Genomic DNA, 15582 nt, shown 5'->3' with positions numbered 1-15582 from the left:
TAAACATGGGTCTTCCACAGAGATACATTCCCTGTGGCAAGGTGTTAGAAGGGGAGTGCTATAGAAATGGACGAGGATGTTGTGTGGGTTTGGTGGGCAATGGAATACCCCTTTAGGAAGGTTTGGAAAGGTATTGGGTAGGATTTCCCTCATTTCTGTGCATGATTATAGATAATGAAAGACCTAACAAAGGATATGGTTCAGTTGTTACAGCCCAGGATAATATTAGCTGATTTTTGAGGGCAGTGCCAGAATTGAGGGTGTCTGAGAATATGGAATGGGAAATTTAGGTTAGGGGACAGGGGGGAGGCTACTGCCTGTCTGTGAAAGCCCTTGTCAGACCTCCATGAGCAAGGAATTTTATTAATTTTTTTTTATTTGTGTGTGTGTGTGTGTGTGTGTGTGTGTGTGAGAGAGAGAGAGAGAGAGAGGTATGACAGAGTCAAAATGCAGGTACTGTTGGTGGCTAGTGGGTTTAATGTGGACCAAAGTGTATCCAGAGCCATCAGAGCAGAGGAGGTCAACACTGGGTTGAAGAGGACCAGGTGAAGCAGATGCGAGAGAAGGTGTTGAGGTTGTGGAGGAATGAGTATAATTTGTCTTTGTCCTGAGTTCAGGTCAGGAAGGTATCATCAATGAACCTGAGCCATCAAAGGGTTTGGAGTTTTGAGGCTAGGAAGATTTCCTCCGGATGGCCCATAAAAAGATTGGCATAGGAGGGTGCCATGGGGGTGCCCATGGCTTTGCCACAGATTTGTTTATATACTTTTCATAAACAAGAAGTAGTTGTATGTCATGATATAGTTGGTAAGGTGTATGAGGAATGAGGTTGTGGGTTCGAAGTGTGAAAGATGGTGAACAAGGTAGTGTTCAATTGTGGTAAGGCCATGGATGTGAGGAATGTTGGTATATAGGGAGATGACATCAACAGAGATGAATAAGGATACAGGAGGTAAAGGGGTGGGGATGACAGTGTGTAGGTGAAGGAAGTTTTTAGTATCTTTGATGTAAGAGGCAAGGTTTTGGCCAATTGGTTGGAGGTGTTCCACATCTGCATAGATACTCTGCAAGGCACCGTATGGTGTGTTGCCGAGGGTACCTTGCAACACCACTAGTCATTTCCTTTCCTGTTCCACTCCTGAATAGAGCAAGGGAAAAATGACTGTCTATACGTTTTGCCCTAATTTCTCGTATCTTATCTTACAATGTATGTTGGTGGCAGTAGAATTGTTTAGGTATGGTGGTGGCAGTAGATTTGCTAGGCAGTAAGCTGCAAATGTGGTTCTCTAAATTTTCTGAACAGTGTTCCTTGGAAAGAACATCGCCCTCCCTCCAGTGATTCCCATTCGAGTTCTTGAAACATCTCTGTAACACTAAAATGTTGTTTGAACCTACCAGTAACAAATCTAGCTGTCTGCCTCTGAATTGCTTCAATGTCTTCCCTTTAAGGATTCCAAACACAAGAATGTCACACCAGTGTTCTATATGTTGTTGCCTTTACAGATGTACCACACTTTCCTCAAGTTCCCCCAACAAACCAAAGTCAACCATTCGCCTTCCTCATGTGCTTTCTCCATTTCATATTGCTTTGCAGTGCTATGCCCAGATATTTGAAGGAAGTGACGGTGTCAAAGGAGGACACCACTAATGTTGTATCCGAATATTACGGGTTTGTTCTTTCTATTCATATGCATTAACTTTCATAAGTCTAATTTAGAGCTGGCCGCCTTTCATCATACCAGCTAGAAATTTTGTGTAAGTCATCTTGCACCCTCTTACAGTCACTCAACTTAGATGCCTTACCACACACCACATCATCATCATCAGCAGCATACAACTGCAAATTGCTGCCCACCCTGTTCACCATATCATTTATGTATATGGGGAACAACAGTGGTGCTGTCCCACTTCCCAGTGGCACTCCTGATGATACCCTTGTCTCTGATCACTACTCGCTGTCAAGGACAATGTAGTGGGTCCTATAACTTGAGAAGTCTGTGGGCCAGTCAGATATCTGGGAACCTGTTCCATATACTCGTACCTGCGTTATCGGTCTGCAGTGGGGTACTGTGTCAAATACTTTCCAGAAATCTTGAAATATAGAATCTGCCTATTGCCCTTCATCTATAGTTCACAGTAATTATCATGTGAGAAAGGGGCATGCCAAGTTTTGCATGACCGATTATTTCTAAAACATGCTGATTCATGGACATAGTTTCTCAGTCTTTAGGGTTCTGCAGAAAATCAAAGTTAGGGATAATGGTCTGTTCTTTTACCCTTCTTATATACAGGAGTCAGCTGCACTTTTTTCCAGTCATATGAAACTTTGTGCTGTGTGAGAGGTTCGCAATAAATGTATGCTAGGTAAGGGGCAAACACTGAAGGTGAAAAATCGAATTGGAATTCTATCCGAACCTGCTGACTGATTTTCCTTCAAATCTTTCAGTTGTTTCTCTACGCCAGGTATGTTTATTACTATGTCATCCATATGGGAGTCTGTCCAGTAGTCAAATGATGATGGTTGTACGATCCTCCTGCATGAACAATTTCTCGAACACAAAATTTAAAACTTGGTCTATGGTTTTGCTATCTTCAGTTGCCACACCAGACTGGTCAACAAGGGACTGGATGGAAGCCTTTGACAGGCTTGGCAATTTTACATAGCGTTCGAATTTTCCTATTAAGGTATGACAGTGGCAGATATATGATTTGCACATAGATCATTTCACATGTGCATGAATCTCTGCTATCCATAGCTTTTCATCATTTGTGCATTCTCTTTTGAACGGAGAGTTCAACAGCCTCTGCTACCCCAACTGAGAAATGGTTTTGAGGTGCTTAGCAGAGCAATCGAAGAGAATGACACTGAAGGTCAATGGGATGCAGTGGAAACAACCTATGCACAGACTGCTGAATAAATTTCTTGAAATGAAGGACCATGGCATACAAGACTGAATCTATGGCCATACTTGGGATGCAATACAGCAGAGGAGAAAGGCAAAACTCCGGCTAAATTGTGCACAGACAAGGAAAGTAAAAGAAGAAATTCAACAGGAACTCTGCATATTAAATAGGATGGTGAAGAGGAGTTTCAGAAAAGATAAGAGAACCTTCATCAATAATCTTGCAGCTAAGGCAGAGGTAGCAGCTAACAGACGCGATAACAAGACACTATATAACATTACAAGGAAACTGTCAAATAAGAAATTTGGGTGTGATATGCCAATCAAGAACAAGCAAGGAAAGATAATCACAAAATGAGAACACCAAGTCCAGAGGTGGAAACAACATTTTGAGAACGTTGTGAACCGTGGAAGTGCAGATGACGGTGTAACTCAGCTGAATGTGGATGGGGAAGGACTCCCACAAGATATGTCAGTTAACTTAGAACCACCATCTAAAGAAGAAATTGCTAAAGCAGTCCAACAAATAAAAACTGGGAAAGCTCAGGTCTTGGACAACATGAGCCCAGAGTTACTTAAAGTAGATCCCTCTATAACAGTTTTACACCCACTCCTGACAGCCATATGGATGAATGAAAAAGTACCAAATGATTGGAATAGAGGCTTCCTCATCAAGCGCCCCACGGAAGGAGACCTATCGGTTTGTGATCATTGGAGAGGCATCATTCTGCTGTCAATCCCAAGCTAGATCCTCTCGTGAATAATCCTAAATAGGATGAAAGCGTACGTAAAAACAAGCAGAACTCAGGAAAGGTCACCAGATAAACACCTTGACAATAATAGCTGAATATTCATATGAATACCAGTCACCGCTTTACATGCTGTTTGTAGACTTTGAAAAGGCCTTTGACAGTATAATTAGAACAAAAATATGGAGCTCACTGCAAAATTTTGGAATTCCCAAGAAAATAATTGCTCTTGTCAAGTGCACGTATGAAAACTACACTTGTCAGGTTCAACATCAAGATCTGCTTTCAGATCCAATAGCAGTGAAAACAGAAGTTGAGCAAGGCTGCATGCTCTCGCCAATACTATTTAATATAGTACTGAATCTTGTAATGGTGCAGGCAATGGATAAATTGAGAGGAATAAAATGGAGGAGTGGAACACATCTAGAAGACCTAGATTTTGGAAATGACCTTTGCCTTCTGTTCCACAGCCTCAACGACATGAAAGATCTGAAATCTGTGGTGAAGGAAGTCAGTTTGAAAATTAATGTCCAAAAAACAGAAGACATGCAGCCAAATGATGACAACACCACAGATCTTAAGCTTGAGAGCCAGATAATCGAAAGGTTGGGTAAGTTTTGCTACCTTGAAAGTGTGATTACACAATATGGTGGTGCATCAGACGACATTAACAGCTGCATCAACAAAGACAAAGGTGATTTTACAACTCTCTGTTTTATCTGGGGATCGAAGGAAATAACATTGAGTACCAAACTGCTGATATTTGGAAGTAATGTAAAATCTGTGCTTCTACATGGATGTAAAACATGGGAAGTGACAAAGCAGCTAATCCATAAGCTGCAGCATTCAACAACAGATGCCTGAGGAAGATCCTGGGGATATTGTGGCTAAATGTCATCTCCAAGGAAACACTCTGGGAAAGAACCAGCCAGAAGCCAATTGAGCTGCAAATAAGGAGCAGGAAGTGGAGATAGTTAGGAAATACACTTAGGAGACCAAATGAACATATTGTGAAGGAAGCACTTTATTGGATCCTGCAGGGGTGACAGAGACAAGGCAGGCCCAAAATGACGTGCAAATGATCAGTTGAAGCAGGTCAACAGCAAGGAATAGGATGGGAAGAAGTGAAAATAATAGAAGACAGAACAAGATGGCAATCCTTTGTTGCAGCCCTATACTCCACATAAGGAGTTAAAGGAATTACATTAAATTTGAATTGGAGTGAGGTGCGAGGAGGGGTTGTTGGATCAGGAGATGAAATGTAGTGATTAGTTGCTAGGAGAGTGTTAAAACTGTGATCCATTGGTTGTGTTGTTTGTAGTGGCACAACATGCTGATTTCAATGGTTGTTTCACTAAGTACACTGATTGGAGCTATCCTTTCAACACACTCTTCACTCCCCTAACCCTCCTGGCCTCAGTCTCCATGAACCTACTGTCCCCACACCCGCCACTGAACAGTTTTCCCTTCCTCTGTCCTAATTCACATCTCCACATCACCTTCATTATGTGCCAGCTGACTCCCTCTGAGCCAGTAGCTACCCACCCAAATACCTTTTCTTGCCTCTTGCCTCTCCTTCCCTCTACCCACCCCACTCGATTCATCCCCACCCCACCCAGTACACCTGTCGAACTGCAATCATGGCATTGTGTGTCCAGCCAGCACTGTGTAGGGGCATGTGTGTGTGTGTGTGTGTGTGTGTGTGTGTGTGTGTGTATCCTTTCCCCCCAAAACAGTAGAAAAAAATGAGATTGATTGACGAAGTGGACAATGTTGTAGCAGGAATGGTTATAGGATAAATGCGAGGCTGCAGAATCTAGATGAATATGAGATTGGCAATATCATACTGTGAAAAGATTTTGACAAAGCACTGAAGGACCCAAGTTCCTTCAGAAGTATTGAGATCCGTGGGAGAGCCAGCCATGATAGAATTCCACCTAGTGTACAAGATGCATAAGGCTGACAAAATACCCTCAAAATTCAAGAAGAATGTAATAATTTCATAGAAGATAGTACAACCAAGTGTGATTAGTTCTGAACTATCAGTTTAATAAGTCATGGTTGCAAAATACTGACATAAATTATTTACAGAAAATTGGAAAAATTGGTAGTAGCTGACTTGAACAATCAATTTGGGTTCTGGGTAGACTTAGGAACCTGCAAGGCTATACTGACCTACACATTTTCTTACAAGATTGACTGAATAAAGACATACCTACAGTTATAGCATTTGTAGACTTGGAGAAATTTTAACAGTGTGGACCAGAATGCACCCTAGAAGTTCAGAAGGTAGCAGGAATAAAATACAGATAACAAACGGTTATCCATAGCGTCTATAGAAGATATTTTGCTGATGTAAGAGTTGAAGGACATGAAAGGAAAAAGTAGCTGAGAAGGGAGTGAGTTAGGGTTTCAGCCTATCCCCAATATTATTCAGTTTGTACATTGAGCAAGTGGTAAATGAAACCAAGGAGAAATTTGGAAAGTTCAGGGAATAGAGCTAAAAACTATGAGATTGGCCAGTGACATTGTAAATATATCAGAGGACAGCAAGGAAATTGAAAGAGCAGTCAAGTGGAATGAATATTTTCCCAAATTTGCTGTTCCATTCACAAATGGTGTGAATGAAGACTGAGTCTCTGTAAACTTTTGTATCAGCTCTAATTTTTTAATATTATTTTCTTGTTGTGATCATTTCGAAAGGTGTCTATGGAAAAACGTAAATCTTTCTTGACTCTTCTTCGAATGTATGGAATTTTAAGTGCAATCCTCTCCATGGTTTACAATATCCCTATTTAAAACATCTGCCTCCAGAGTTTGATGAACATTTCGGTTTTGATGACACATATACTAAAGAACGCTTGACAAAAAGTGCCTCTCTCCTTGAATCTTTCTTCACCCTTCCCCCCCTCCCCTCTCTCCTCACCCTCCTTCCTCTATTAAATCTTCCTTTCAAGGACCCCAGACTGGTTCGTAATACTCACCCATCATTCGTATGACTGTTTCACAAGCCACTTATTTCTTAAATGAGTTACACTTCCTTGGAAATCTTCCACTGAAACTCGGCCTGACACCTACTTTTCACATGGATAGTTTTCTCTGGATGTTCCACTGCAGGTCACTCCAGAGCCACACTCATATATATTTTATATTTGTTTCTGTTTTCAGTAATTTATCACCAATAGTGTAGTCAAACAGTTATGAGATTTCCTGCCAGTGACTCCACATATGTTACACTTGTCTACTTTGAGGGTGCACTGCTAGTCCCCGCACCAAGCATCGGTTCTCTGCCAATCTTCCTGCATTTTGCTGCAGTGGCATTTCAACTTTCCTATATACGACAGCATCATCCACAAGCAGCCTTGTGGAGCCTGTGGCATTACCCAACATATTATTTCCATAAATATAGTGAATAGTAACACCACTGTAACACTCCCTCGGGGTACTCCCAAAGTTACTTTTACATCTGACGATTTTGCCGCGCTGTAAGAGTGACGCACCCCTAAGGGTGGTAGGGTGTAGGATGGGCATAGGATGGTTCAGGTCCCCAAAACTCTACAGGGAAATGCTGAGATGATTGCTTTGAAAAGGAGACAGCAGATTTCTTTCGCCATCCTTACATAATTCGAGTATATGCTCCATCTCTAATTACTACATCATCGACAGTTCATCTGTCTACATCTATATCATTACTCTGCAGTTCACAGTTAAGTGCCTGGCAGAGGGTTTATTGAACCACCTTGAAATTATTTCTCTACTGTTCCACTCTCGCAGTGTGTGGGGAAATTTTTTCCATGATGATACAAAACTAGCTGCCCTTTGAACTTTTTTGATGTCCTCTGTCAATTCTGTCTGATGCAGGTCCCACACCACACAGCAATACTCCAAAAGATGATGGACAAGCGTAGTGTAAGCAGTCTCTTAAGTAGAGCTGTTACATTCTCTAAGTTTTCTGCCTTACAGAGTCTTTGGTTTCCGTTCCCCACAACTTTATCTATGTAATCATTACAGTTTTAAGCTATTCGTGATTGTAATCCCTAAGCATTTAGTTGAGTTTATAGCCTTTAGATTTGTGTTATTTATTGTATAACTTAAATTTAACAGATTCTTTTTAATGCTCTTGTGGATAACTTCATATTCTTCATTATTTAGAGCCAGTTGCCACATTTTGCATCATACAGATATTGTGTCTAAATTGTTTTGCAGTTCGTTTTGATCATCTGATGACTTAACAAGATGGTAAATGACACCATCATCTGCAAACAATCTAAGAGGGCTGCTCAGATTGTCTCTTAAGTCATGTAGGTAACAATTCCTTGGGGAATGACAGATATTACTTCTGTTTTACTTGGTGACTTCCCGTCAATTATTATCAACTGTGACCTTATGACAGGAAATCACGAATCCAGTCACACAACTGAGACGATACTCCATAGGCACATAATTTAATTAGATGTTGCTTGTGAGGAAATGTGTCAAAAGCCTTCTGTAAATCTAAAAATATGGAATAACTCTGACGCCCCTGTCAATATCACTCATTACTTTGTGGGAATAAAGAGCTAGTTGTGTTTCACAAAAATGATATTTTCTCAATCTGTGTTGGCTATTTGTCAATAAATTGTTTTCTTCGAGGCGATTCATAATGTTCGAGCACAACATATGTTCCAAAATCCTACTGCAAGTCGAAGTTAGTGATATGTGTCAGTAATTCAGCGAATTACTTCAATTTACTTTCTTGAGTATTGGTGTGACATGTGCAACTTTACAGTCTTGGGTTACAGCAGTTGTATGTGACAGTATGGAGCTCTTGTGTCAGCATACTCTGAAATGAACAGAACTGGTATACAATCTGGACTGGAAACCTTGCTGTTCTTAAGTGTTTTAAGCTGCTTTGCTACACTGAGGATATCTACTACTTAGTTGCTCATATTGGCAGTTGTTCTTTATTTGAATTTGGGAATATTTACTTCATCTTCTTTTGTATTGACTTTCGGATGACCATGTTTAGTAACTCTGCTTCAGTGGCACTGCGACCAATAGCACCACCATTGTTGAGAATAACACATTATTTAGGAGTAAAGAGATGACTCACCAAAAGGCAGAAGCACTGGGTCGTCAACAGATACACAAACAAAAGGTATAGAGCTTTTCTAGCTGTTGGAATGAAATTCCTTTCTCAAGCTGTAGGAGAAATGTGCGCTTGTGCTGCTCCCCCCACCCCTCCACTCCTTACACACACACACACACACACACACACACACACACACACACTCTCACTCACTCACTCTTGGGTGTGGATAAGAATAGATAGCTCCCATCTGCGCAGCTCAGAAAAGCTGGTGGTGGTGGGGAGGGCCCAAATGGCATGGATTGTGAAGCAGCCATTGAAATCTTGCTTGTTGTGCTCTGCTGCATGTTGTGCCAGTGGGTGGTCCATCTTGTTTCTGGCAACAGTTTGATGGTGGGCATTCATTCATGTTGACAGCTAGTTGGTTGTCATACCAGTGTAAAATGCTGTACAGTGGTTGCGGTGGAGCTGGTATATAACATAGCTGCTTTCATAGGTGGCCTGGCCTTTGATGGGGTAGGATAAGCTTGTGACTGGACTGGAGTAGGAGTTGCTGGGTGGCTGGATGGGGCAGGTCTTGAGCCTGGGTCTTCCACAAGGGTATGATCCCTGTGTCAGTGCATTGGGGGTGGGATTGAGATAGGGATGACTAGGATGTTGTGGAGGTTGGGTGGACAGCGGATCACTACTCTGGGAAGGGGTGGAAGTATCATGGGTAGGATGTCCCTCATTTCAGGGCACGATGATAGATAGTCAAAGACCAGATGGAGGACGTGATTCAGTCATTCCATTTCCAGGTGATATTTGGTGACAAGGGGGGTCGCTTGTTTATGATTGGTTCTAGAGATGGTTGTGAGGATCAGGTGTGTGTGGGGATATGGCGTGGGAGATCTGCTTGTGTATTAGATCTGGGGGTATTGCCTGTCCGCAGAGGCCTTTCTGAGGCAGCTGTCAAAGTGCAGGTACTGTTGGTGGTCGGTCTGTTTGATGTGGACATAGGTGTGGATGGAGCCATCCAAGGGGATGAGATAGACATCTAGGGAGCATGATGATGGATGGAGGAGGACCAGGTGAAGTGGAGGAGGTTTTTATAATCTTAGACTTCTATAGCTACGATTAACTAGGATTAGTGGTATTAATACCTGTAGATGTACTAATGGGAATATGTTCACATAACCAAATTTTATTATCTTAACAGCAGAATCTCTAACTTTTCGTGCCTGGATTCATGTAATATAAACTTCTGGCTTGAGTTTCGTAAATTCTGTGAACTTTATAATAGGCTTTGACTGATAAGTGCAACATAAAATCCTTTTTGTAGCATAGATTGTTAACCTGCCACCTGAATATTATATCCACTTGAAAATACTAACCTGCCTGTGTCTGTGAGTCTTCAGTATACAACGAAGCAAAAAAATTGCTAGATTGATCAGTCACAGGTAACTACAGCATTTACTGCACAGTTTCAAAGTGCCTTTTAAATATCTCGATGTATGGGTACAGATTCTAATTAGCTTTGTTAATTGCAGAGTGTAAATATCCTCGTTTCATGATCTGATAATTCACATTTGTATCAGCTCCAAATCTCTTTGTACAGAGCAATATAAGCATTTATTCTGTTACCATATATGTGCAATTGACATTGATTTCAGCATTATTACTGGTTTAAATACTTACATCCTGTGTGGACCACTGAGCAGCCATTTCCAGTCGGGATAAGCCATATGGTTAAGGAAACTATCACTAACCTGCGCCGTAATATACACTTGTTTAATTCATTGGAAGAAGCAGAAGAAGCAGTTATCAAGTTGCGTGCTGAACAGGAGGCAAATCTTGGACCTCTGCAAAAATTTTGGCAAGGCTCAAATAATGCTGATGATACTACTTCACAAGGAAGCATTGGTGACAATTCTGTGGAATTTGATGATGAATCAGAGCAAGGTGCTTCAGATTTGGACACAAGTCAAGAAGACCTGGATGCAGATGATGGAGCATCAAGTGGGATATCAGGGCTTTCTGAGCTTGTTATTCCAGGTAACTTTTCATAGCAACTTGCATGTGACTTTCTATGCAAAGTTGTGTTTAATGGCAGCATAGTGTCAAAGAGAGTAGAATATAGTTTGTAGTGGAGACAAAAATTTTCTCTACATAAAGAATGGCTCAAGGTCATGTTTGATTCAGTGGTAGATACCAGATTTCCATTCTTTCTTCCATTTTATATTTCATTATGTTACTGTGATTCCAGTCTTGTAGCATCATGTCGCTTCTCTCACCTTCCATTGGTATCTACTTTGTGGCACAGTAGTTACTGAAGGATAGCCACAATGTTTTGTGCTGAATATTGTATAGGACATAGCTGTTAACAAAACATGTATAATAGTGCAACTGATTATTTCCAACCTGTGGTTTTTTTACTGCACATTACCTTTCTCATTGGGAGGGTATGTAAAGAAAACAGTAAAACTGTATTAAGTTGTGAGATATAATTATCACTTAGACAGGCCAAAAGAATGATTAAATTAAAAAAGGTAAGCTATGAGGCAGGTAAAGATGGAAAAGTAAATGGAAAAAGGCTCTAATTCAATTTGTGGTGATACATTAACTAAAACTGAACATTCACTGCAGCATGTAATCTGACATATCCTGCTGATATTGATTACATACTAAAGCAAAGTTGCCTTAATACAAAGCCTCATTTATTTAGTGGCAATGAATAAGAAATGATGAGTATGAACTTATTGTGAAGAACTGAATGCCCACAGATGTGTGACCTGTCGAACACATGCTTACATTTTCACATATCACATAACTGAAGCTTTTGTTGTGTCTGCATAACGTGGCACAAGATTCAGTTGTATGATATGAAATTGCCATAGTATATTAAAATGAATCTTATGTAACCTGTAGCTGTCTATTCTTGATTAGAACTAGACAGATTATCTTCAAACTTCAGCATCTAACTTCTCTCCTTCCAGTGATGTTATCCTACGTTTGTGTTTCTTACCTATATTACTGTCTACCTGTAGCTTTATGTCAGTATTTCTCCAGCATATATGCATTTGTTGCAATCATACATGGTAGTATGCAATTTAAAGGGAAGCATTTGTTTCCACCTTTAGGTGAAGATTCATACTCAGTTGACAGTACATACGATCTAATGTGTGAGAATATCAAAGATGAAAATTATTCAGAAATGCTGAACACTTTTGATGTTGGAGATACAACCACGGGAAGATCTGATGTGCACATACAATCTGAGGTAAGTAACAAACTATTGTTTGTAATGGATTCTAAAATCAACATTCTGGAAACGGTTTAATTAGTTGAATTTAACTTTTCCAGAAAACTGATGGTTGTCTTGCACCTAGGCTGGTGGAGTGTCCAGAAGATGATGAGTTTTTGAATGCATTTGAACGTATGGTCTCTGATAACATCCAAGATAGGTTACAAGAAACAATAAAACCACAACAAGTTGACATATCTGTTCCCCTCCACATAAAAGGAAGCTCAAAAAAGACATATGGTTAGTATATAACAAAGATGTAACGTTTCCTTTACATTTATATGATGTAAGCTAGGAGTATTGGAATTATGTTTGCTCACTGACATTATATTTCACCCTCGTTCAGGTGTGTGAATCTGATGACAGTGACAGGAAATCTGAAATCTCTGACTCGTATCTATAATGGCCTAGTTGAAGTAGTTGGTCCTGCACATGTTGTTATAATGAGCATACAGAACACTTTAAATTTCATTGTGGATATTGTGATGAGCAAAGGTGCTATGAACATTGCTACATCTTATTAACAGACCAAAAACTGTGAATTCATGAGCTTACAGTGAGCAAAAATTATCAAAAATATCAACTCTTATCGTGTAAAAACAGCTGCCTGGTTGACAACATTTGACTTTCTAAAATTACTTGAATAGATCAGAAAACTGATATGTGTGTCTTAATAAAATGTCTTTTTTATCTGGAATGGAATGAGAAGCTTTAAAGATCAGGAACGAGGCCTGTAAAGAACAAGTGAAAATGTACCTTAGCCGCACAAATAAGGCACATAATACTCATACCACGAATCTGCATAGCCTTTCTGTATTTCTTCTGATGTGAAGTATAGACTGTCCACTCTTTGTGTCAGAAAACTTGATGATGGATGGAGATGGGAAAGCTGCTGCTCAGCATTATCACATCAGCTCAAGAAACACCAGTTTTTAAAAAGGTCACATCCTAGCCTAATTTTGCTCTGGCTGTACAGACTAAAAGCCTGTCAGTGCAGATATATTTGTAGGGATGCTACTTCATGCAAGCTAGTTGTTTTTGCACCCTAAATCAAAACAAAACAAGCAAAACAATACTTCATGCAACCTTACCCTTGCTCCTTGGCTGATGTATTGAAGAGTAATAAAGCTGCAGGCCCACCAGTTTTATGCAAATTCTACATAGCTTTTTTCCAAGCCAAGTTAGATTATTAAAAATCTGATGTTCATCTAATATCAAATATGAAAAATCCAGGATAAATAGAGTAATGACAATATTATGGAAAGGATAGATTGCTACTTACCATATGGAGAAGATGAGTCACAAACAGGCACAACAGGAAGACTGCTAAACATGTGAGTTTTGAGCCAAAGGTCCTTCTACAGTGCGGGTGGGGGGGGGGGGGGGGGGGGACCACGCACACACGCACACACACGCACACACACACACACGCACACACACACACACACACACACACACACACACACACTGAAGCAAGTGTGCGCAAGACCACTGTGCCACACTGCGAGCAACTGCACATGATGAGAGAAGCAGGCTGGGTGGTGGGGGTAAAGAGGAGGAGGCTAAGCCAGGGACAGGGCTTGAAAAAGGAGATTTTGTGTGTGTGGGTAGAACAGAAGGCTCTGCACTGCTGGAGTGGGAGAGGGAAAAGTATTGGGAGTGAAGAACAGTGACTACCAAAAGTTGATGCCAGAGGGTTGCAGGAATGTATAGTGTAGTTCAGAAAAACTGGTGTTGATAGGAAGGATCCAGATGGCGCTGTCTGAAGCAGTCAGTTCTTCAATTCAATTACTGCACTATGCATTCTTATATTCCACCAACGCACCCACAGTCTTTTTGTCCCCCTCCTCTAAACCCCCCCCCCCCCCCCCCCACACCCAAAAAATCGCCTAACCCTGACACGTCGTGTGTGTGTGTGTGTGTGTGTGTTTTGTCTACTTCAGAAGACAGCCTTTTGACCAAGAGGTCTCGTGTTTAGCAGTCTTTTTGTTGTGTCTCTCTGTGAGTCAACAACTCCTATATGTGATGAGTAGGAATCTATCCTTTTAATAACAAAAGTTCAGTTATAATTTCATACTTCAATTTTATATGAGTGAGATTAAACTTCTGGTGAACTAGACTGGTAATCTTCAACTTTTGTGGTCCTGTCCTCCTCAGTTGCGCATAATACTACGGTATGTTGATGATTTTCACTTATGGACCGTCTGACAGCAACTGAATTATTCAATTGCTGTCAGACGGTCCATAAGTGAAAATCATCAACATACCGTAGACTGGTAATGTTTCTCATAGTTCAAAATGCCAAGTGTCAAGATTGTTGCTTTTAAAAGGCCATAGCCAATTTTCTGTCGTATCCTTGACCAACTTGTGCTCCATCTCTAAAGACATTATTCTCAACAAGATATGCCCTAATCTTCCTTTCTTTTGCACCTAAATATCCCTAAATATTATAAATGTTGCTCATCAACATAACAATTTAGTGTGTGTTCAAAGTTTTCTCTCTCTCTCTCTCTCTCTCTCTCCCCTCTCTCTCTCTCTCTCTCTCTCTCTAAATTATATATAATCTTGAGAATTGCTCTTAGGGTGCCCTACAATAAACAACCACCACCGATGCTAATATATGCTGAGCACTTGTGCCCTGAGAAATTATATACTGAAAATCACTAACTGATGTTCCATAAATAAATAGTTTTTCACCTACAGAAAATTCAGCTCTGTAGCATATAGTGTGATTGACGTTTGAATTGAAAGACAGTTTTGTTGCAACATACTAAAGTTACGAATATTTATAGGTTTTTTTTATTGTCCTATTAGCTTAAGTTCTAGGGCCTGGAGCCATTTTAGATAACGGTGGTAGTACTCTTTAATGGCAGCAGTATTAATCCTGGTGCAATTTGAGTACCACAGTTACCTGTTTAATGACAATGATATTCGCAAAAATGTTCAAACATGCACACTTAATCCTGCGATGTAACTAAATAAATTTATGTATGTAACATGCAATTGAAGGTGAGTATTAAAGTTGTCAGTGATACAGCTGCACTCACACCGTGTGCTCATTTCTGGACTGCAGGGTGAAAAGAGGAACATAACTAAGTAAGAGCAGTTTACTCGAGATTGTGTGTCAACACCATAGGACAGCTACAAATTTGAACCAAACCACAGTGGATTGAACCATGTGAGCATGTGCATGTGGAACACCCCCCCCCCCCCCCCCCACACGCACACACACCTATTAACTTATTCTGTATGCCCCTCACCAGAATGCCTGGTCCATTTTTCACTTTTGTGTAAATCCTTACAAAAAGAGACAACACAGCAAATATATGGAAGAGAGCTGTGATCAGATGATACTCGCTTTGCTGTAGCATCTCTCACGAAGTTCTCCCCCCCCCCCCCCCCCCCCCCCCCCCCCCCACACACACACACACACAGTTGTTGAATTTGAACACGATCATTTATGAAGTAGGCACTTTGCTGAAGTACTATGGGCAATGCTGAGGATGCTAGTGATGTTGCAATGTTGTAATTATTTGATGCACTTGCAAAGTCTTAAGTCTTCAATGATGTTCTAACTTC

At 40.6% G+C, this 15582-nt stretch overlaps 1 protein-coding gene across 2 annotated transcripts in view; it reads left to right on the top strand.

Annotated features, from left to right (window-relative positions):
* The window catches only part of LOC124554809 (regulator of nonsense transcripts 2-like), a 233707-nt gene that overhangs the window by 174543 nt on the left and 43582 nt on the right, over positions 1-15582 (top strand). For both annotated transcript variants that reach the window (XM_047128465.1, XM_047128466.1), the window contains 3 exons: positions 10373-10754; positions 11840-11979; positions 12063-12243. In XM_047128465.1, the coding sequence (XP_046984421.1) occupies positions 10373-10754; positions 11840-11979; positions 12063-12243 (703 nt within the window). The remainder of the gene's footprint in view (positions 1-10372; positions 10755-11839; positions 11980-12062; positions 12244-15582) is intronic.

This window comes from Schistocerca americana, chromosome X (assembly GCF_021461395.2).
Source record: "Schistocerca americana isolate TAMUIC-IGC-003095 chromosome X, iqSchAmer2.1, whole genome shotgun sequence".
Lineage (NCBI taxonomy): Eukaryota > Metazoa > Arthropoda > Insecta > Orthoptera > Acrididae > Schistocerca > Schistocerca americana.
Note: the sequence above shows the minus strand (reverse complement) of the source record. Positions and strands in the feature narration are given on the sequence as shown.